This window comes from Megalops cyprinoides, chromosome 5 (genome assembly GCF_013368585.1).
Source record: "Megalops cyprinoides isolate fMegCyp1 chromosome 5, fMegCyp1.pri, whole genome shotgun sequence".
Taxonomy (NCBI): Eukaryota; Metazoa; Chordata; class Actinopteri; order Elopiformes; family Megalopidae; genus Megalops; species Megalops cyprinoides.
In genome coordinates, this window is record NC_050587.1 from 21,851,997 (window position 1) to 21,876,681 (window position 24,685).

Genomic DNA, 24,685 nt, shown 5'->3' on the forward strand with positions numbered 1-24,685 from the left:
GTGTGTGGGCGTGTGTGAGCGTTTGCATGTGAGCACACGTGTGCTGCTGGAGCTCACGGTCGGCAGGAAGAACACTGCTGATGGACTTGTGCTTCTGTAGGTGCGATTGCAGCAGCAGTGTTCATCAGTTTCCTGCTAGTCCTCTACGCATTGCTATGGAAGTGCATGGTGAAGGCACCCAGGAGGTAAGACTCCCTTTCCCCTTCCCCTTTTCCTTACCACCCCCACCCCCCCCCTTTCAATTACGGCAGCGTCAGGAGTAGCGCAGTAGCAATGGTAATCGTAACAACAGGTAATCATTTGTCGGGGCCAATCATCCGTCAGTCATCGTTAAGAGAGGATTGTGCTGCATTGGAAAGCAGAAATGAATCAACAGGGTTGTCTTGCATTTGAAATGGAAGATTTGGTGAATGGAATGTTGTTCAAAATTTTCAGGAAAGAGAAGACGAGGAGATCGAAAGGCCGGGACCAGAAGCAGCTAGTTTGCTGAGAGGCTGCTCTGGGATGGCTCTCGGGAAGGGGGTCACACAGAGCCTGCCCCAGGAAGGGGATGTCTTTTTTTAGGAGGAGGCCTGACATGGGGGTAGAATGTGGTTGTTAGTGGGTGAAGTTGTGGTGAGAGGGGGCCAGTTTGAGATTTCTCTCTGAACACTGACTATTCTACTGTTGCACTCAGCTGCTGCCTGTCGACAAGGAGACTGTAACGTATCCCCTAAAATCTCTTCAGTCGTGTCCATTTTACTGATTGATAGCAGCATTCCAGCAGCTGCATGAAGATATCTCGCCAATACAGCAAGAGTGTCAAGACATTTTTCTTTCTGGGATATTTTTTCTTTTTTCAACCTTGGCTTCCAAAGGGCTGGTCCAAACAAAGAATAACTCACAATTCTAGAAGGAAACTGATGGGAAAAATCAGGACATGGGAGGCTGAGAACATTCTAAAACTCTCTGAAGGTTTCACATTTTTGCGGAAATCATGAGTAAAATGCTCATTTGCTTGTGCTGAGGGTCAAGGTTAAGTGAACTGGAGGTTCATCACAGGGAATCGTCACCAGACATATATAAGAGTCGCTGCCCACAATGAGGATGTTTTAATATGCTTTTAACGTGCCACTTTTAATGGCTGGAACTGGTTACTGGAAGGTTATGAAGATGCCAGTTTTAACACCTAGACAGGCAGTTGTTGGGCCCTGGTGTGTACCTGACCATGGGGGTGGGGGTTCACACACTTTAGTCATATAGTGGTTAAATTCACAGAAAAATGACATATGTATTCGTAAAATGTACAGGTACACTCTAACATGAACTTCAAAAGGTTTTAGTTTTCTCAAATAATGATTGAGTTTGATGTTCATTGAGATGTTTTAGAAGTTTTTTTATGTTTATGGCACTTTGTTCTGAAGCAGTGTAGTTTTTTTAAAAAAAAAAAAACTGGTGCTATTTATACAGGTTCAGTCATATATTTGTTATCTGAGATGTTGAGGGATCCTCAGGCTTACAATATTGGTTACCGTCATGTGATTGCTCCATCCATTTTCTTACATAGACATCTACCTGAAATTATTTCTGTAAATAGAAAACTTTGAGAAATAAATTATTTTAAACATTTTGAGGGGTGCCAATTTTATAGTGATTTCTCTGGATTCATTCATGTGACCACTCATGGCCACCCTCGGGACAAACCAACAATTACATGTCTATATTGATTCTCCCAAGTGTACACATTCATCATGACAGTGGTAAGTTAATGTGTGGCATGTATGCTTGTAGATGAGTGGGAAAGTGTGAAATGCTTCATATGGAGAGAAATGTTCGTGCATTTGTCTTGCCTATCTGAGGGATTAAGGCTCCTAAGGTGAGACACTGTGTAAGAACGCTGATCAGAAGGTGTAAGATCCAGTTTTTTGAATTTGTGAAATAAAATGTACATAATGGAAAAAAACGGTTGCTTTCTTTTAGTATTTATACTTAATGTTGGGTTTAGTCCAGTGACCTAATGGTGGGTGTCACAAATACAGTCACAGATGAGTTTCAGTTATGTTTTCTAGAAAGCAGAAGTTGCCCTCAGCATTGTAGGTGAGACACAAACGTAAAAAGATAAATAAATACAAGTTCAATGTAATCCAATCATTTACATTAAGATAACACTGTCATTTGGCAAGAATTAATGTATTTTCACTTGTTTCTGAAAGTCTGTTTAAAGTGGAGTGTTTTTTTATTGCTACCTTAATGGTAAACTTTGACATTTTCATGAACATTTTCACTGTCCCTAAAATTACACTCCCCTATTCAGGCCTATAAATAAGCATATTTAATAGACATGTTAACTTAAAATTTGAACATTCAGTTGTAATTTGGTTTTCATAACCCCTTGTGTCAATTAGTTCATGTAGCTCATTTGGTCATCTTGCTCCCATATCCAGGGTGACTTGCATTGCTTTCACTTTTAAATAATCTTGACATATGACTGTAAATTAACAAACAATCTGGGTAAGTGAGGCTTCATGAGTTCCATTATAGGTGGAACTAGCATAAGCTGTCAATCACTGACTTCTATGAGCCAATCAAATGACCTTGCACTCCAAAGCAAGACATTACCAGTGGTCCACATTAGTGAGTCATTGATAGCACCGCTGTTTTGAGGCTGTGGAAGCATCACTTGCCCATCACCAGCTCAAGTGGTACAACGGCAGGGTGTGAACCTGCAACACTCCGGTTGCAAGCATGGTCCTTCCACTGCTTCATCACCAGCTAAACCAGTTGCATTGGGATGCATCTCACCTCAGTTTTGCATACAGTACATAAAAATGAATGAGTGTAGAGGGGAGACAGACTGTAGTATGAGGAACTGTCTCTGTTACCATCAGAGCATCACACACGACATTGTGCAAAGTCCTCCGGCCATTCCACTGATACTGCAGTGGTATGGAACTGACGTGGTGGTTACAGACCTGCAGCTGCTGAAAGACATCATCTCCCAGTCCATGTCCTGGGCATGCCGCCATTCCCAAATACAACTGTGGGAGTTCATGCGTTTTGACTAAATGTTAAAGGTAAGGTCACTGGCAGCATTTAGAGGTTGGTGGCAGCAGTGGTTGGTTCCTTGGCCTCTGGGGCTACAAGTTCTGTCCTGGCCTTTGTTGCCTCTGTGCTGGGGCTAAGGCCTTCCTTTCAGTCCTCAAAACTCATGTTTGTGTAGACATTGCTCTCTGATTTCATCTCCTGGGCTTTTCTCTGCTGTTGCAGAAGCACGGCCTTGTTCACGTCCGGTCCTGAGAGATTAAACGCACAGTTGCATTGGAATCATCTTAAGTGCCACCCTCCCTCAAGATAAGTTTCATTGTCTGAAGGATTAATTTGAAATACTGGTGTTTTGAGAAAAAAAAACAGAACTTTTGATAACATTCAATAGTACACTTTGTGAATCTCAAAAAATTGTTAAGCGTTGTTTTCAACATGTGCTTAGCTCTGATGGGTGTGCATATTTATTGTATTTGTCTGGCTCCGAATGGGGTACATATGTTGCTCAGGCATATGGATATACAAAGTCTGTGCTGTGTGTGTGATGGATATGTATGTGACTGATTCATTGATGCAAACATCTACGGTGTGAACTGAGGTCCTCCTGAAAGTGGGTACGAATGTCTGTGGTGGCATATGGACGTCCTGATGGTTAGTGTCTCTGGTGTGTACAGAGGTTCTCCTGAAAGTGGATATGAACATCTATGGTGCTGTACGGAGGTCCCCATGATTATAGGTGCCAGTGTCTATGGTGCGTGGAGAGCTTCTCTCACCAAAGAAGCTGAGCAGCACAGGCAGGAAGATGAGACCATGCACCATGCCCAGCAGCGTGATGACCAGGTTCAGCCGGAAGAAGAAGATCTGGATGAGCTGGGCCTTGGCAAACGCCAACACCACGATCCCCGGGAGGTTTGTCATGGCAACACCTGAAAACACCTGGGGGGATCGCAGACACTGCTTCAGTCCAGGGTCCAAATCAACAGCATTTAACCTTTCTTTAACTAAGAAAATCAACCGTCAGTAATTATTTACAGTGGCAACCTGAGAGATTTTGGGACTATGACACTGCAATTTACACCACTACTCTTTCTAGATTCCGAGAGAAGACTGCCTCCTACTGACCCACCAACACCACTTCCACAAGTAATCTTTTCCCAGGAGGTCTCCCAGTTAAGTAACAATTAAGCCCAGCCCTGTTCACCTTAGGCTGTTTGGCATGAGAAGGCTACAGAGCAGTAACCATGTCAAATACAGGATAACCGGTTTTCCTTAATTCCTGAAACATGTTGATTTTGGTTTGTATAGATTCACAAACCAATTCATATTTACACTGGTAACGAGTGACGGAGGGAAAACGCTTTCAGCGTCAGTGTGTTGGATAAGAGGGTTGGTGTCTGCTTCGGCAGCATCACCAGCGGTGTGCTGTACTCACCGCGCTGCCCATGTTGGCGGTGGCCTCCTTGGCTCTTTCCACGTGGGTGGGCAGTGTGCTGAGAGCAAATGAGCGCGTGAGGTGGGACACAAACTCCACTGAGATACCCACAGCCTGAGATGAAAAAAGAATAAACCCTTTTGAACACTTCATCTTCATCCCTTTGACTGATGTGCAGGAGTGTGATAAATTATTGTCATTCACTTGCTTAACAGGCTTTTAACCAGAGTGAGCTGCATAGCTCACGTTTTGCACATTATGCATAAATGTGTCCTGACTGTCGATTGCCAACCTTGAAACAGTGAAACCTTGGCAAAAGTGACAGGGAGTCATGGAGATAGAATTGTCTGTAGTCAGCCATTAACGCTGGAGCAGATAAGAGTTTATCTGACAGAGAGGGCCTCTGTTCTGATGGAATGTAGAAAAAACCACACAGATCTGCTACTGAGGCCTGGATTCAGTCCTACAGCAATGCAATCTGTGCTTAACCTGAGTGACAACTTTCTCAGCTTCACACCCATTCTGCTACAGATTGAAGACCCACCTCTTCAGACTGCATCTTGGCACCGCTGCCTAGTTGTTGTAGGACAAAAACCTTGCCTTCTTGTGCAGTATTTTAGGGTATAATAATAATTATTATTATTGACAGAATTTGACACTTGTAGTTGAAATCTTGACTATCATAGTTCTTGGTCTGTATTCAGTTTGGCACTAGTTTATATAGCATTGTCTTGCAGATTGACTCACGTTCAGATGTGTGTCTCCCACGCTTTGTTATATGCACTAAGGAACCTTTGCTTTGTGCCGTGAATCATTCTGGACAGGAATGTCTACCATGTGACTGAATGTAAATGCACTGTAGCTGACCTGCTGCTGGAGGGTGTCACAAACAGGAAAAAAAGAAGGGGGTCAGCAAAGTCAGCACTGACCGTGACCAGGTTGATGAGTGAAACAGCGTTGTAGTCGATGCCCCACAGTGTCATGACTCCCACGGTGTCCACGGTGATCATGACGATGGTAAGCAGGTTGAGCAGGCCCGAGCGCAGGTCCATGCCCAGCAGGATACAGCACACGACGAAGGTGGGCAGCAGGCAGAGCGAGATGTTGAAGAGGCCCTCAGGGACGATGCTCAGGTACTGCTCATAGAACACGTACGTCACCCTGGGGACAGGGACATGGCGGTCAGCGTGGGGCCGAAAGGAGGGCGGAAGGCTGCTGTACCCAACCTGGTCCTCCAAATCAGTGCCATTTTACAGTGACAGCTGAGCAAAATCAATGGGGTCCCCGAGCCTGATCCTTGGGCCACACTCTGTATGTTGTCTTTTCGATTTCTTTAAGGCTTGATTGAGCTCTTTGCTGAATACTGACTGTATTAAACATGCATTTTAAAAGTTTGCATATGACTAAATTCTGGATTATGATCATGCTTACACACTGTGAATATGCTTAAATGTTTTTTGGTGTTTTCATACGTTTGAATAACAATTTTGCTGTATTTGTTGTTCTGTGCCTATGAGCTTGTTCTTGAAGCTCAATGATTGCATTGTATGTGTATTGCCATGACAGCCTCTGCATGCATACCCCTCTTAGTGAGAACACCTACCACAACAGTACACAATAGTAACACCAGGAATTGCCTCTTGAAAATGAATCTCCTGTGAATCCTTTGTGAAAGAAACTAAGGTTCTCTGTGTGTTCATTCTTAACTCTGTGGAAACACACTGCCTGTTGTCAGTGTTAAATGTGCTTTAACTTTTACCTATGTGGTGTTCTGCTGTCAAAACTCAGCTTGAAAAGACCTCTGTAATTCTATTTATTAATCCTTTTTAAAAGCATAAAAGGTATGTAAAGCTTCATTCATGGCTGATTTAATAGCACAAGGCCCTAGGACTGGAACATACAGGTGTGTAGCCAGCACTAGAGCTGGAATGCACTATTTTAGCTGACACAATAGGAGAGCTCACTTTGAAGCATTGGAATAGTTACTTTGAATGGATATTTTATATGCACGACACCCTTGGGTCAAAGCAAGGCGGAGGGAGGAGGAGGGAGGCGGGCGTGCCTACGTGTAGGGGAAGACCTCGAAGTCGGGTGAGGTCCCCGGAACCTGCCGCATGCTGAGGGTGATGTTGGCGGCCAGCTCCCTCGCCTTCTTTAGCGCCGCTGTAAACTCCTTGGAGGTGGTGAGGGGCGTGTGGTACGCCATGAATCGGGAGGCTGCACAGGGGAGAGAGAGGGGACATGGGTCTGGGTCAGGTACAACTGAAGACCAAAAGCATCAACGCCATTTGCTGCACGTTCAGTCCGCAATGGCATTTTACACTGTCATGATAATCTAATTCATTCATTCATTCATGCTTTATTAATAGCACTGCATTGAAAGTATTGAATATGGATGTAACATAGAGAGTAGGGAGGTTATTCTTGACTGATTTCATTCCACTACACAGTGTACCAGCAGCTCCTGGAGTCTGGGAAAGAGAGTGCTTGGTGCTCTTGGCTTTGGACCTGGGTCTTTAATTCAGGTAGCATATTCTTCTCTCTTTTTGCAGTGTGATAGTGAGGGTTGTGTTGCTAAACCAGATTTCCCACAACATTGACAACCACTGTTTGAGCTTATATGATGATTGTCTATCAATGTGCTGTAGACTAACCTCCATTATACTGGTAGCAGGTGTTTGAACACAAATAATGAATTTGCTCAATGGGCTTATATTCAAGTTCACTGCCAGTTTGAGGTGAATGGTTGTCTCATATGATTGGTGGAAACCTCCTAGATTTCCAGTGTGTCATGAATCCTGTATAATGCTGTTCTTACCTATGATTTCCCCTTGCTCGTTTCTGACCACCGCTTTGTCATAGGCTCCAAGTCCACTGTGGGAAGAGAGGAGCAGGCACGATTGTCACCAGGTTCATCCCCCAGGCAACAGTAAACACAACAATGTCTGGAAAGGTTTCTGGGCATACAATGTCTGACCGACTGTGGTTTGTCCATAGCTTTTTTTTTTTTTTTTTTTTTTACAGTTGTGAGGGTCTGTCGGTAGTCAAAGGCAACTTCAATATTCCCTGGTTTTGAGATTCCCTTATATTTGATAAGTGATCTTACACACACAAAGCTTCAAGACATATACAGTAGGGCCTGTGACCTCTTTGATGCCTGAGATTGTCAGTTCTGAGCTGTTCACTAAGGCAGTCCTCTCACTCACCCTTTGGGACACAGCAGGTCAGGCCGGTTACCCAGGAAATCGGGCAGGTACTTGTTGAACTGTTCCACAGTGGGCCTCAGAACGCCATTTTGAGGTGCACTGACACACCTCTTTCCACACAGGAATGCAGCTGCAATCACAGAAAACACAACTCCTCATCAGCGAACTGAGTTTACGGCCCTCATTTCAGCTTCACATCAAACACTGCTGATTTCAGCTTTCACTGATTTCAGCTTGAAGACAGCAATTAAAGCCCTGTGCATGCAGGAATTAAAGTCTCCTGCAGGTCACACATGATTAAAGAATTAAACTTGTAACCAGGCACTTATGAGTTCATACATCCAGATGAGGCACTTTTGTTTTATCCGCCAGGCAAGGTGTCTTGTCTGAACTGCCTCAGCAAATACCCATGATCAAAATGTAAAAGTAAGTAAGTTTATTAAGAAGCCCTGAATGAGAGCATGTGATGTTAAACTAGACAGCTACTTTGAATACTCAAGTAAATTAATTCTCTAAGGTTACACAAAAGGGTCCAGTCCTAGATGGAGGCCAAAGACTTAACTACAGAATGCAGAGATTAATAAGAGAATCAAGACAGAAAAATATGAGTTGCTTGTAGAACAGGCAAGAATGGAATGGAATGGAAGGAATTGAAGGCCGTAACCTTAGCCTTCTGATAATGAGGCAGCAAAGTGGCATCATAAATAATATCATTGCCAAGGCTGTCATAGCTGAAACGGTACTGGAGGGATTCTGCAGCACAACAATTACAGAGTATCTGTTAATGTGTGTGTGTACACATGTTTGTGTGTGTGTGCATTTGTGTTTGTGTTTGTGTTTGTGTTTTAGGTCTGTGCTGTGTAGTGGAAGGGAAGTACTGCTGAGCCCTGGTACCTACACTCACTGGCAGGACAGAATTGTCCTGCATTTGGGCCCAAAGTATATAGACGACAGCATTTGGATCCAGGGTTGAGCCAGTCGATGAAGTCATCGACCCAAGAGGATGCTGGGATGGCTAGGTAGGATCTGAGAAGAGGTGGAAATTTAACAGGGTTATGCAGATGGAAATATAACCATGTCAAGTGTCATTTTCATCTATTTTTAACCATATTTTTCTAATTTTGTCTGTTTATCACAACTTTGCAATATAAGGCTTTTCAAATACTTGAAAGAGAACAAAATCTCCTACAGTACATAACAAGGTGCTGACATGAAATGAATAGTTTATCTATTATTGTCATTTACTCGTTTATGGATTTATTTGAAAGATGCTTCTTTCTGACTTGTAGGAAAGATAGAAAAGAAATGTGCCAATGGCCTTTACCAGTGAGCTCAGTGTGTTCATAATGTACACTCATGGTCCAAGGGTGTGGGAGTGCTGGGTGATGGGAGAGGTACTCACTTGTCTGGGTACTCTGTAGCATACTGGATCTTCTGTGTGAGGGAGAAGGGGTTACAGCCTACACTGGAACACACAGCATCCATGCCCTCCACAGTGGTGAAGTTGAAGCCCCTTGTGGTGACGAAGTACGTTGGGACGCCCACCTCAAAATACTTGTACAGGTACTTGAAATAGTCCAGCATGTAGGAATCCTGAGAAGGTGAGGGAGGAAGGGAGGGAGAAGAGAGAGAGAGAGACAGAGAGAGAGAGAGGGTGGGGAGGTTAACTGAATTTGAACTGAGGTTAAATGAATAAAGTGAGCTGAACTGAGGGAGAGAGGAAGCATGCTGAAACCTGGGATCAAGACATGCAAACACTTTACTCCATGCAGATTTCAGTACTATTCCCCGTCAACTGTTGAACTTTGCAGTTGGAAAACCTGCAAAGGTGAGGACTGACCTCACCTAAATAACTTTCTTTCCTATTGGGGGAGGGGGGAGTGAGAGGTTGTGCACCATTATTCATGTTCTTCAGATTTTCCAAAACATCATGAAGAATGAAGAAGAAAATATCAAATCAAAAGGGAGGCGACAGGGATGTCATTAACCTGGTCCGTCTCACACTGTGTGCATGTGTTAGCGCTATGTAATAATATACCAATGATGATGATGGGTCAGGAGAGACTCACCTTTGGCATGGCCAGCTCCTGATCCAGCCCCACTGTGACATGGAACATCAGGAAGACTGAGGCACAGAACATGAAGAGGAACACCACCATCTGTAAGATAGAGAGAGCAAAGGGGTGGGACAGAGCAGGGTGGGGCAAGGTGGGAGGCAGAGGAGGACGAGGGCATCAGCTCATGTCATTTTAAATGTTTCTGTGTGCCTCAGTGGAAAAAAGTATGTTTTTTGAACTTGTGAAACTCTTGAATGGTGCTATCATTCAGTCACTTAGTCATTTCAACGAATCACCATATTGTGCTATGGAGCACAAAGTCATTGGACTGATTCATGAAAGTAGTGGCCAAGTATTGTTTTTTTAAATGCATGTTTTTTGCATGAGGTGCCACAGGTAAAGGGAGAATGTACTGTCTGTAAGTTGGCAGACATGTAGTTCTGCTGCTGGACAGTATGGAAAGGGAAGGAGATGTGAATCCGCCAGTAGAGATCAATCTCGGGAGATGGGAGAGAGAGAGGTGAAAAAAAGCATCTTGAAGCTAAACAATGGGCAGAGGAGTTAAGGCAGCCAAAACAAGAGCTTTGGAGCAAATATGAGTGACCACAGAAAACCAGTAAATTAAAAGAATCAACATGTAGACATTATTTAGCAAAGCGAGGGAGAGAGAAGACGAGTCTGGTGATACTCTTTATTACTTTGCCAGGCTTTAGAAAACGCCAGCAAGAGCCCCAGCTAAGAGTGCCCAGCGAGCAGAACCTCCGGGGCAGTTGCTGCAGCGACGGAGCAGGGCGTACCACAACAATCCTGGTGACGGGATGCAGCAGGACGGGGGCGTAGTAGCGCTTCATGGCGGGCAGCAGGAAGCCCTGCCCGTGGTTGGAGGGGCGTGGAGTGGACACTGTCACGCAGCAGGCCAGCTCGCAGCGGCCTGCATCCTGCCTGCGGGCGTCCAGCGACAGCAGCGCCACGAAGGCAGTCATCTGTAGCACGAAGTCCATCAGCACGGCCAGCGCCGCGTACAGGGCGAAGGACTTCACTGCCGGCATGCTGCTCAGGGCCCCTGCAGCAGTAACCGCACAGACACGCGCACACACATGCACACAGACAGAGGCACAGATACGCTAATTATACCACTAGAAATGGTTATGACATGGCTCCCAAGCCAAAGTTCACACACTTGCAAAAGTTCATTATGATAAGTGTCATTGTTTTCCTGTGAATCCATACCAGAATTTCATAGCTGAACTAATTCCAGGACAGATCAATGGGCCATAAGAACTGAATGGATTTAAAGTCATCCAGCAACCTCACCCAGGAAGAAGCAGACGGACTCTGAGAGACTACAGAGGAGCATGCTGGGAGCCACGTTGCCCAGGACGCGGCCGATCTGTTCCTCTCTGCTCTCCCCTTTCCTCCTCTCATCCCTCTGGAAAGAGAGCAAAACACACCATTGCTGTAATGATCTGCAGCTGGGGCTGTCATTGGCGTTAGTTATCCTCAGGTGTATGTTGTATGTGTGTCTTGTATGTTAAATCACTGTAAGTAATTTTGTTATTCAAAGCAGATCCAGTGGTACATTTTAATGTAAATTTATATATCCTATTTCTTTTCTGTTCACCATGTAATCCCATTGAGATCTCATTTTCAAGATAGACCTGACAAAGAGGGCTTCACAAACTACTCCTTCATACTAAGCAGACATTTAACATCTACATCCTCAACCTATTATATGAAACGTGGCACTGGATGTCTTAAACAACTGAAGATGTAATGGGAAAAGTCTAAGTTTACTAATAATCCTCCATCAATTTACAGGGAGGTCCTTACAAGGAATACATGATATCTGCTTGATTGAAATTGGTGGCAAATGAAACATGGACCAAGGATTAACAGGTTAAAGGCAGTAGTTAACATTTAAATTTCTATGTACCCATATTAGCTACGCATTCAGAACTAAGGACTTCCGAACCTGATACTCCAGCACAAAGATGAAGATGTTGTCGGCTCCCACGGCTAACACCAGGAAGGGCACCACCTGCAGGATCACCAGGGAGGAGGGGATGCCAATCCAAGCGTAGAAGCCCATGGCGGACAGCACGGAGCAGCCTACCACCAGAATCCCTCCCAGGCCCACCAGAAACTTAGAATCTACCTACAACACAGTGGCACCACAGCGCCATCTGTCAGTGGTCCTCCACTCTGTCACATGGTCAGTCAAGCAGTCACAGAAAAGCAAGGCTTCAGGAACCTCATGATGGGTGGAGATACCACATTCTCTCGATGACTGGCTTGTACTGCATGAACCAACTGAAACATGTTGATCTCTGTAGAACTGGATTAAGTCAGTGAATTGCTGATAATGCATCACAGCTCCACCCATTTAAGAGGTTGCATGAAGCTCGGAGTAACATTACAGTAGGACCCTTCCTTTCCTGTACAGCTCAACAGATGGCCTCTGTGTTATGACTATATCCATGGGTAAGATGCATGTCTGTCACTCATTGCGAAAATACTTAAGTGTGATATGCACTCTGTTGTTTGTAAGGGTGAAATGTACAATATTATATGTATTAAGTAACAACCAAAGGCTAAAGCAAGCAGGGAAAAATGACTTATAAATATGCACTTCTCCAAAAACAAAATATTCTTAGGGTCCCTAGTCAATTGTTACTAAATCCTGGTCCTGAGGAACCTTTTTGTATGCTGGTTTTCATACCAGCTTTGCTGTCACTTATTTAGGTTGAGCTGGTAAATGAATATTTATCTCTATTTGACTTCACTTAAATGGCAGTTCTTCTTACAGATATGGGTTGTTGGGCATATGTTTGCTCTAACAGAAGTAAATGTGAGATATTTCTGAAAGTTATTTCTACTCATTTGAGTTCCTTAAACAAATTAGTAACACAAACTAGTATGCACCTAAATTGATTAAGAGTAATTAGTTGCTTAATGGGGTCTAGAGCAAGGAATTGAACAACTAATTATACTTAACTGGGACAGCTGTACCAAATTTGTTCAAGGGGTAGGTATTCACAAAAATACATTGAGCAAACAAGTTTCCCTCATTCACATTAGTACAAAAACATCGGTGACAGCATATCACAAAGAATGTACAAAAGACCGAAGATATAAATAAATATTTCTTCAAATACAGTGTTCAGCTGACAGTTCAATCAAAAATGTAAATAAGTGAGTGCCCGGCCGAATGAACACCTGCAGACATGAAGGGTCCCTGCGACCAGGACTGAGAAATACTGCTATAGTGCATGTGCCACACTCTGAGGTTCGCGCCATGCAGTGACTTCGCATATGTTTGAAGACAGAGTTTAGGTGTAGTAACACCGCCTGCTCACCAGTATACGTTTGAAAGAGGAGTACTCTCCCAGCGCCACTGCAATGTACACGAAGATCACCGCGTAGCTGATCATGAAGATGGGGATATCCTCCGCTGTTGTCCGGTTGATCTCATCCTCCAGTGACCTCTAGGGAGGGAGAGAGGTGTGAGTGTCACTTGTATGCGTGTGTCAGACCCACTGTGTGTTTTTTGATCAACAGACCTTGGTCTTTCAGACAGGCCAAGGCAGAGTGTTGCCATGCCTGTTTATTGTTTTCACATTTAGCCTTATTTTCGCTTTGCATTTCTGTACAGCAGCAGAGGAAAAAAACACAAAATCAGAACAGGTGGGTGGAAATGACTAAGGTGGACTAAAGATAGAGCTGGATAAGTTCCTCTGATGCTTATAGTTTCTCCAAACCATCAAAAAGCTGTGTGTATTGACGTGTGTATTGTGTGTACTGGACTTATCTGGATGTGGCTCTGGGTAAGAGCGTCTGCTAAAGGATGTAATGTAATTCAATGTGAATATGCAGTCATACCTCTGCCATGTAGGCAAATGTGAAGTTAGTTGCTGGGTCCCTCTGGTACTCCTGGACAATGTCAAGGAACATCTGTTCCCATTGTTCCACTAGCTTAAACTTTTCATGTTCCCTTGGGTAGTTGTTCAGGGAGAAGGTCATAATGAGAGCTTCAGCAGTAGTGTATTCCTCATCTATGGGATCAATGACCAACAGTTACAAGTTGATCCAAGTGTGATACTGTTTGCACCCATAAAGAATCTCACCTAGGAATGTGTTCTGGGTAGATTCTGGGTGGATTCTGAAACAGGTGTTACTATAGTGAACTGGGCCTTTGGAAATGGTCCAAAGCATGTTCTAATATAGGTGCATAGATTCAAGCCTACTTAGAGATACAGCAATTGGATTATACATGATAATTCATCCCCTTCATTTTCTCACAGTGTACAGATCACTTTCTCAACAATTGATCTCTGAATGCTGAAACAAGAAACCCACACATGCAAACAACACTGAGAGTTGAATCCTTAAGAAATTAATTTAAATCAGATTTTGACAGGGGAGAGCTGGGCACCGAATATACCGACATGTGTGAACATTAAGCAAGTGTTCCAACATGTGCTGTATGTGCATGGTTAGGTGTGAGTTGGAGTTGGTTGGATAGCGGTTTCCATAGAGACTTGTCAGTGTCTTACTTTCATATCCACCCACGGCCAGGAAGGGGAAGACAGGGCCACCGTAATCGGCCATACAGCTCAGGCCCAGGTCTGTGATGTCTTTGAAAGACAGGGGGGAACTGCAAACAAAGACGATGTTGAACTAGCAATCATGCACATTACAGTTATTTTCCCATTGAGTCACAGAACATTCCATTTTTTCAGTTTAAACTGATTCATGATGAGACTAGATTTGGACGTCATCTTTCCCTCACTCTCTGAGCCTTGTACTCACTTAACGCAGTAAATGAAGTGGTCTCTCCAGTCCACCTCTTTGGTGACACCCAGCTCGGTCATGTTGACTTTAGCATTCAGGTTGTCCAGGCTGTTCTGGAAGTACTGAGGCAGGCTATTGACTGCGCAGTCCGTCAGTGACGGGTTGTTGGGATTCAGGGGTGCAAAGCATATGTCCTTGAGGCTAACGGTGCGGTTCAGCTCGTCTGACCAGAACTCGATGGCCTGGATCCTGGACTGCAGCTCTAGCAGCTGCTGGATCAGGTCCTTGGAGATGATGCCGCTGAAGTTCTGCTTACCAAAAAGCAGAGAGTCGTAGGAGTGCCCCGGGCGGCCAGGCGCAGTCAGGATCAGCTGGTTGGTGCGGAAGAACGGGTCAAAGTACTTATCATGGAAATCCTTCTCCCTCCGGGCGCGGCTGTTGGGGGCCGACCACAGCTGCACAGGGTCAGTGGTCAGCTCAATGTGCATCAGACCCACAGCAAACGCTGACACCACCACTAGAGAGGCCAGCAGCACTATGAAGGGGTATCGGGCCATCAGAGTGCCCCAGCTCTGGAACAGGAAGCCCAAGAACTCCTGCGTGGCAAGGCTGTTCCTGTCCGTACATGTCACATCCTTTGGATCCACAACCTCGTGCACCTCGTTGCTATTTTTGTCCTTGCCCATGCTCTCTGCCTCCTTGGAGGTGGCAGCATTGCCCCTTTTGAAGTGGAGCATGAGCAGAAAGCCCAGGAAGGAGAGGGCAAGCAGGCAGAAGCTGAGCAGGCACACAACCAGCACCCCATCCACTCCCCAAATCAGGAAGGGCCCCGGTGGCAGAGCTGGAGGAGGGACGACAGGGCAGGACTCCACGCAGTCCTGGCAGGAGCATGCCTTGCCACCAGTGTCTGTCGTCTCATTGCACCTCAGGGCCTTCCCAGCGTAGGCCACAATGCCCGGGGGCACGGGGGCACCCTCGGGGATGAGCCGGAAGTCAATGTCCAGAGGTGCAAGGCCATTGCTGGAGTCGCCCTGGAAGTCATACCAGCGTTGAGTGTTGCATAGTGTGGCTCCATAGCGACCACACATGGTAGCAATGGCAAAGCCCCCGGTGGCGGGTATGCGCACGTTCTGGCAGGACTTGAAGGAAGAGTCACCAAACTTTCTGGACATGTAACACTGGTAGCCGACAACGGCCTCCTTCACCTGGCCCAGGACAGTGATGTTGATGGTGCGTGTGATGTTCAGGTACTGGCTCTGGTTGGGGCTGCAGGTTGTGACGCAGTGCAGGTGGGCGAAGTTGTCAGCACAGGCGGGGCAGCGGACAAGGATGGCCTTGGACAGTGTCAGACTGTTTTCCAGGGAGTTGAGCTGGTTCATGGAGCAGCAGGCCATGGTGTTGTTCTCACCTCTGTCCAGCATTGGACACACCTTCTTCAGCCTCTGGTAGTGAGCACCCTGAAGCTTCCTGGCTGGGGTGTAGTTTACACAGGGGATGATGGGTTTGATCAAGCTGCCGTTGACTGAAGGATTTCTGCCACACTCCTCATAAAATGAGCAGTAACCAGGCTGGTGCTGAGCTTCAGAGACAACCTGCAAATACAAGATGGGACATTTCAAGGGATCAGAAACAGAGGTAGATGAAATCTTTCCACCCAGTGACTAACTATACAGGTAGTCAGACATTTACATCAGTTCTATTTACAGTTTTGATTGTGCGGCAGGGTAGAATAGTGGCAAGCAGCATGGCTTGTAACCTAGTCTTCACTGGTTGAATACCTAGAGGAATAATTGCTGTTATACCCTTGAGTAAGGCTCTTAACCTGAGTTGTTTCAGTAGCTATCCAGCTGTGTGTATCTCAATAAACCACTGATGCAATTTAAAGCTATTTAAATTACTCTGGATAAAGATGTCTGCTAAATAGATAATAATCACTGTCTCCAACAATTAAGCTTGCTTGGGAATGCATCCCCAGCAATAAATAGGTGACTACCTGTAAAAGCTGGCAGAAAGTGGAACATTCTGGATTAGGGTCTTGATTAAAGATTAGGGTCTACAGATGCAATACCAGGTGCATGGGGGCGCTATGGGGGTGCTTAGGGGTACGCTGGCCCCTCCAGTTGTCTCCTTATATCCCAATGTCTACTTATTAGTATTAGTATTTATATAGTTTTATTGAGATATGACTTTTTGTGCTCTCCGCTGTGGATTGCAATTGCACCCCTCTGTATTTTCTCCTGGCACCAGGCCTGTGCAATACTAACTGCATTTTGTGAGAAGAGCTTTGGTTTAGGTTATCACTACTGTGGATCTGGCCTTCCCTCTGGAAGAACCACACCCCCTTACATTAACCAAGCTGAGTAGGTGACCAAGGACAACCTTGTGTTAATTTGTCTAGGGTGATCTAAAGAAGTTAGGTATTAAAACCAGCATAGCTTGGAGGCCATTAGACTCACACAGATGCTGTTTTTAATACTGCATGCATAGTTATGATTACAGAAAGGTAGCAACCACCTGTGTTTATATCAACAGTAACAGTGAAAACATATGATTTATGTATGCCTATTGCTCTTTGTGACACTAAATCATTCAGTTTCCTATCAACAATAAGGCTTGGGATATGCAGTGGTTTATTGCTAGGAGAATTCAGTTATTGTTAACAGTTAGATTTGCCAATAGAATCTATGGAAACTTCCATTCGAGAGCATATCCAGAGTGGAAGAAGAGAGCCTATTTTGATGGCATTCATCTCCAACACACTCCCAACCTGACATACAACAAGCAGATGCAAGTAAGCATGGAAGAGAGATGTGAGCTAAAAAAAACTCAATTCCACCATAATCTCAAAGACAGCTTTTAATTTTTGAGGTACTGACATCAAATTACAATGCAACCCTGGCTTCAACTCGATGAACCAGATCACCCTTCACACTGCACTGTCAGCATGTTAACACAGGTTTCAGTGCTTCCATTTTCACAGGAGAGTCTTGCACATGGCCCCTCACCTTATCGTGCAACAGCCTTGCATGTGGTGGAAGGGTAGCCATATCTTATCTCTAGCACTGGTAATTAAATGATCACAGTGATCGGTATCTAATGAGCAATGTCAATCACTTTCTTGCCCTTTGCATGGCCACTACTGAGATCTGTGATGTAATGTACCATATTGAAGTGTGGTACTGATCACAAAAAATTTTAGAGTATATTTTTAGCTCAAAAGATATGTAAATTATTGCTGTTATGGTATATTGCAATATTTTAATTGTATTTATTCTGGGGCTGAACAACATGCATTGCTTTAATAAATGGAAAATAGTTTACATCACATTATTATTAAGCAGACACTCTTATCCAGAGCAACTTACATAGCTTACAGTTTTACATGTTATTCATTGAGTCAATTCTGGGTTAAGTACCTTTCCCAAGGGAACAACAGCAGTGATCCAGCAGGGAATTGAACCAACAACCTTTTGATAATGAGCCCTACACCTTACCACTGTACTACACAGCCCTTGCATGTTGTATAAAATAGAAGCCTCCTTGGTTAGAACATAATAAAATATGCTACGTTAATTATGTAATGCATCACCTTTGCGGTGCCAGCATCTTCACTGCACCATGTGGGCACCACACCAATTCTCCCGTCTTTTCGGAATATCTCTGAAGAAAACCAGATGTAGCCTACTGCCTATGTGTTTTAGCTCACTGTTTAATGAAGTTAGCTCAGTGATTTGTCAAGGACTGTGATGGAGAGAGAATAATATTTCAGCGTAACGCTTTATATTGACACAAATCTTTAGGTCGATTTTTTTCCTGAATGTATCATTTCTTTGCTGTAATCCTACCTCTTGTTTTCTTTGATTTTCAGGTCATTTGCTTTCTTTAAATATGCAAGTGTATCTCCTGTTGTTCTAAGTGCATTAAAACAGCTCCTGCTCTGGTTTTATATTCACAGTAGTGTATGCCACAGCAAAATATGTTTAGCTAGTAGGCACACAATAAACATTCTGTTGAAGTGTACTAGACAAACAAACCAACACAACTGTGAGGTTGAGTGAATTCCCATGGGGTACACCTTACCCCCTTTACCTCCATGACACACATGCATACCACAACTTAGTGTAAGCACAGTTAACAGCTATTTTAAAATCTGTACCTGCAATGATGAAGTGAACTTTATCTCAGTGGTTTCTTTCATGAAAACCCTTACTAATAATCAATTCAATCAATGCTGGGTGCCTCACCAGCCTGGACTTTTAAGCATTATTCCACACTGCCACGCAATAGCTCTTGAACAGTTGTATCATGCGCAATACACAGGGCTTATAGTAGGCATGAATCTTTCAACCAGTTGACATGTCCATCACCATCAATGGGGACTTGAAACCAACATGTGCAAAAGAACAGGCGAACAAGATACAGAGGGGCTTATGTCACTCCAAAGACATTTATACATTTTTACAAAGTAGCGCATATAATTGGACATGGTTTATACGTTTAGGTTTGATTGATTTTAATTAATTCAATTTAAATGGCAGTTCGAACCAAAGAGAAACGCTTAAGTAGTGGGACTATTTTATCACATAACATCTGGTTACACTCCACAAAGCCAGCTTCGATCCAGTACTAAAGTTAGATGCTTGCCTGCAAGTGATGCCATTGACCTGTACCTGCGAATGAATGCATACATTTGGAAAACCGATTTGTGACTTCAAAGACGGCTTACCACGCAAGCGAAAAGGGACGTCAGGGTGAGGAAGAGGACACGGCTCCTCTTTATGGACCCCATGCTGCAGTCCCACAGTGTCTGGATTTCGTCGGAGTTGAGTTACAGTAGATCGGGATTCGTGGAAACGGAGCTCAATGCGTCTGCGGGAGGGTGAGGGAAAAACAGTGCCGCCGTGACGTTCGGTCTGTCCCTCGTTAAATGCAAGAAGAAGAATAAACACCGAGAGATGCACTCGGTGGTCCGTTAGTATCAATGCTATTAACGTCAGCCATCTCTTATCTGGTCCGATCGAGGGGGCGCCAATCCCCGTGCAGGCCCCAGGTGAGGTGTGACTGATGATTAACTTACCGGCACGGTGGTGACACCTCGTCAGAGTCTCCGGGTGAGAGGAGACAGAAAAAAAAAAAACGATTTAATTCTCCGTTACTCATAGTCAACAAAAGGAAACAGCGTCAGACTTCAGTTATGTTAAGCCCACCTGTTTCACCGCCCCCCAATCGATCAGTTTTTTTGCTTTGTGTTAATAAAATTTATCACATCTATTCTCGCTCACCTTTAATCAAAATTGCGTCTGTCATAGATGTAATGCGCGAAAACAGTTGCCTCGTAATTTCTGCACTTGACATTGCATTTACTGTTCATTTTTTTACCCGGCTAAGATTTATAACATATTTGTAGTTAAAGAAAGAACTTTAACACATTCTTAAAATTCATTCCTTTTGGAACATTTTGTAGGCCCACCTCACTGCCAATTTAAATGTCCCTGCATTTGGGGATCGATCTACACAATATAATGACCAAAAACATTATTATGATATGCTTTATTATATTATTATATGCTTCAGCAGTGTATTTAATCTGAATTGTTTCAGTCAGTATTCCATACTACCACAACCCTTACTGCCACTACGTACACACTACTACTGCTACTGATAATAATAATAATAATATGTAAGCTATTTATGTCAGGCTGTATAAGTGCAAGAAAAGGATTACTAGTAACATTACTGACAATATTAATTTCCTTCACATTCATTACAGTTAAGATTAACACATTTAGATAATATTTTTTCACAATCAATTCCCATCACATGTACAAAAACAAATACAAATACAACAAAAGTTTTATGTCCAGGCTAGTAAATACATTTTAAGTTGTTATAAATCATAAAAGCATCATAAAAGCACATAAACTGTGATTAATTATCATTGTAATTATACACAGCAATACACAGCCGTTTTTACTGTTGCACTGTTTCCTCTCCTGAAAAATGAATGTGTAATCTGTGGATCACAGAAGCAGCTTCAATGAAATGAATTATGAGTCATTTTTATCATGTGAAATATCCGCGCATATTTCCAGTTTATCACGGCAGTTTGGTGAAGGTTTGCCTCAGACTAAACATATGCAAAGGAAAGAAAAATGTAAAAGCTAAGCTAACAGTTCAGCTCCACATGAGGTGGCATTGATTGCATACAGCCCCAGAGAATGAGGTCTACTGTTGTCTGCTGTAGCTAGGCTGAATCACACAAGCAGGGTAACAGTAAACCGCACTGAAGTGTGCTTATCTTATCAGGACCAGAGCAAAGGCAGGATGCTGGATGTAATCTTTGGACCATCCCCTCAGGTACGCTCAAGGTCCTCTGCCTCTCCAAGGACACACTCCAGCCTGACAGGGGGGCAGGGCAAACATGTTGGCCATGGTCAAGGTGTTTTTGTGGAGGATTTCACATCAAGTTTCCATTGATGTGACAATGGAATTGAGTGACAATGACTGGCCTCCCACAGCCAGTTTTCAGTAAATCGTCAGCTGCCACAATCAATTTTTGAGGTGTGGGAATACATTTGAGATTTGATGTTGACCGCTGGTTCTGATTTGTCAAGGGAACCCCAAAAATGGAGGGTACTTATGAGCTGTCTAACTGGTCTTATCAAATCAGTTTAAAAGGCATAGAATCGGAGCACTGGCACATTCTGTTCTCACAGATTGACTCACAGTAGGCAAACACATCAGGTGAAAGAACACAGAAGCCTCTTTACACTCTTATGTTCCTATTTTCACCAGAGACAAACATTTTGTATTTTTATTTGTCTAAATAACTTCTGTCGTTGGTTGTTGAGAAAAATACTGAATGAGGCCACAAAGATTTTTTTTTCTAAAATAACCATACTGTACACGTTTTATCATGTTAAAACTGTTATTTAGTCTACTGTATTACGTAGACTTTATAGCCTTATATTTAATCGAAGGCTTTGGTTTGTGGACTGGATGAAGAATAGGCATGTATTTCAGACTTAGATAAGCGTCTAGGGCTTCATTTTATATGATATGTGAGTCAGTGCCACCTCTAAACAGTATGCTGAAATAATCATTCCTAGACTGATTCTGTACTTCAAATGACCATGTCTTACCTCTTACCTGCAAATCTGCCTTGATAACAGAGATTTGTGATTAGACAAGCAGTGATTAGTGATAAGACAACTGAGGAGACACTGCAGCCTCATTCCAGACCTAATCTCATTGATGTTGTGATTCCTACATCCATCCAGCTGTTCTACACGTGCACACCCACCCTGGCTCGCCCTTAGACAGCTATTGTAAATGTGAGCAATTTAGCCTGGAACACTTAAGGATTTTCTTTTTTTTTGAAATAGGAAGATTCCTTCTGATAATGCTTTTGATCTACATGTCTTTTTATATTCCAAGGCATAAATGGCAACACTGAAATGTGAGGCCCTGAATTTGAAAATAGATACGAATGTATGCAACAGTGTGGCGATATTCACAAATCATTTACCTGACTCCTATCTATTACTGTAGTGCATTCGGTATAATTTCTATCTGCATCAAAAGCATTTGGTATTGCATTTAATATGGCGTATGTGATGTACAAAAAATTGTACTTTATTGATGTATTGATGTACATTATTGTAATCAATTGTATGTACTGTATTTGGATGTACTGTACATTTTGGAATGTAGGTGGATTAAAATGTTGCTTCACACAAACACAGTGACAAATTACATTTTTATCCTATTGAGAGTTAAGGCTTATCTGGTTTTGGCCACAGACATGTACTGATATGAAAATTTAGATAACTTGTGGTGTAATCCTTTATAAAACATCCCTTAATTTATATATTCTAAAAAGTAACTGGCAAGTAATTATGGATGTATAAACAGTTTAATGTTGAGATAAAATATACTGTAACTAAAATAGCCTACATAATCAACAAACATATATTTCCTTGCATGAATTGTTCATACTGTATGGTAAACCCACTTCTCAAATAATCTGATTTCTAAAGATATGATCTGAAAATGTTTTATCTGTAAATTTTATTAACATGACTGAGCAAAGAAACGTACTTGGAGGATGTGGAGACATTGAACTTCACAATATTTCATTGACAAAAATGAACTTGACAGATGCTCACCTCCACAAAGATGAATTTATGCCAGTGGAACAGTTGCTCTACATGCACCTTTTAAATCAAATCTGCCATTTCCTCATGAAAGCTACATTTGCACCTCTGTCATTAGTCGCCACCATCTTTGCAAGCACATACTCTTTGCACTGAAAATGCAATCACTTGGGAATCTTGTTTCTACAGAATAGTTGTTAGCGCTACATAGCTTTACCAAACATTCCCAGAATGCACCTGGGTGAATGAATGAGTCAATAAATGCTAGTAGTCCTTTCATATTAAACCATACAGGTTGTTGTTATACTTTGATGACAAATGATTAAAACAACTTGTAAGTCCTCGTGAAGAGACTGAGTCATGGTTATGAATTGTGGATCTGTGTTAAGCATAGTAATGTCAACATATGAAAACTAAAGATGGAATCCTCAACATTGTTCCTACAGTCCTTTAAAGTTGATTCAAGCTGCAATCATTAACTCAAGAAAATGAGTAACTTCATCTGAGTGCCAGAGGGACTCAGAACTCAGCAGATATGAATCTTTTCTCATTTCTGCATTTTGATTAAAGGTCCTGTGTTAATTAGGCATATCTAGTCAGACCTGGTGATAGACTATCCTCATTTACAATCTTATTAAAAATACTCTGGATGCCAAACTGCCAATAACATGAGTTGTCCATCAGGGACAGACTAGAAAACCACCGTTGCACCTTGGGGAATTACAATCTGGTAAAAGTATGACTATTGTATCTATGTTTGATACCAGAACTTTATTCTTTGGGTCAGTTTTAACTGACATTTTTTTCCATTGAAAATATTCTCTTAATAAAGTTAACATTTTGACTAAGTACAAATATTCTTTACAGATTGTACATTGGGTCCATTACATTTGTTTCTATGATTAGTTAATATGGACACTTGACGATCAACAATAAACTAATTGTAACTGTGAAACTCTAAGATAACCTGAGGATACGCCATGAGTCCTTCTCAGCGGTATGGGACTAACTGTTTGTGATGCCCAAGCTATTCTTTGTGGCAGACAGCACCCCTTCCAATAAAGTGCCACATCTGGATTATGTGCATTATTTTCTGGATTATGTTTTTTAACATCCAAAATCAAAAGCAATACATTAAATGATGACCATATTTCACTGTTGTGTTTTTCTTATTTGCTGTTTGTGTTGAAGCTGAGTGTGGGAGGATCTTTGCTATGCCTCACTACAGGTGACGATAAAACAAGATAAAGTTATCAGCTTTGCTGTGATTGCCTTTGGGCCCATCAGCTTCTTCACTAAAAGGATATGGCCCTGTTATAAATTCATGGCTGTGCTCTCTAGTCCAGCCCCTCTGAGCCTATTGGTCCTTCAGGTGGCTTAGGTAAGATGTCCCCTGTCCACTGCGAGATAAAAGTTGTGCAGGAAGAACTCCAGCAATTGCACGTACATATTCTTAAGCTCTGCGCCTCTTTGTCTGTTGTAAGATGGCTTTTCATTGCATTTTGTTTAAGGTACATGTGCTGCAATGATGAACAATAATGAAAAAAGCACCCTGCAGACAGACATGCTGCATTGAATGATGAGATCCATTCAGACAGAGGTGGAATGGGCTGGAATGAAAATCTGTGTACTGCTAACTGCCGCACTATATTTATTCATTTGCTACAGAGATACCCTTGTCTAGAACCACTTGCATAAATTTACACAACGTCCATTTTCTACAGCCGGATATGTACAGAAGCAATTTGAGTTAGGTAGCTGGCAGCAGTTCAACAGCAGTGTCCCACCTGGGAATCAAACTGTTAAAAGTTTTGGGTTGTAAACCCTGCTCCCACTACACCACACAGCTCAACCACCCTAGTGAATACATCCCCTGTTCAGCAACGACAGAGAGAGTCCCTGTGCCCAGAGCCTGTTATCTTTGATGGGCTGGCAGCAAATAAGTTATGACGAATCCACTCTATCCTTCATCTCACCCTTCACCTGCACATCCACAGAATGCTGAGGAGATAATCCAGCATT

At 43.0% G+C, this 24,685-nt stretch overlaps 1 protein-coding gene across 1 annotated transcript; it reads right to left on the reverse strand.

Moving 5' to 3' along the window:
* Window positions 1–3,171: 3,171 nt before the first annotated feature.
* On the reverse strand, window positions 3,172–19,296 carry LOC118777674 (NPC1-like intracellular cholesterol transporter 1). The gene is made up of 18 exons (XM_036528778.1): window positions 19,234–19,296; window positions 14,526–16,099; window positions 14,270–14,370; window positions 13,596–13,768; window positions 13,073–13,201; window positions 11,689–11,871; window positions 11,031–11,145; window positions 10,514–10,779; window positions 9,729–9,818; window positions 9,062–9,252; window positions 8,558–8,685; window positions 7,660–7,789; window positions 7,272–7,327; window positions 6,520–6,670; window positions 5,383–5,614; window positions 4,454–4,567; window positions 3,795–3,957; window positions 3,172–3,272 (listed from the first exon to the last, which is right to left on the reverse strand). Exons 1-18 carry the CDS (start codon window positions 19,294–19,296, stop codon window positions 3,172–3,174), a joined length of 3,960 nt encoding a protein of 1,319 aa, XP_036384671.1.
* Between the last annotated feature and the right edge of the window lie 5,389 nt (window positions 19,297–24,685).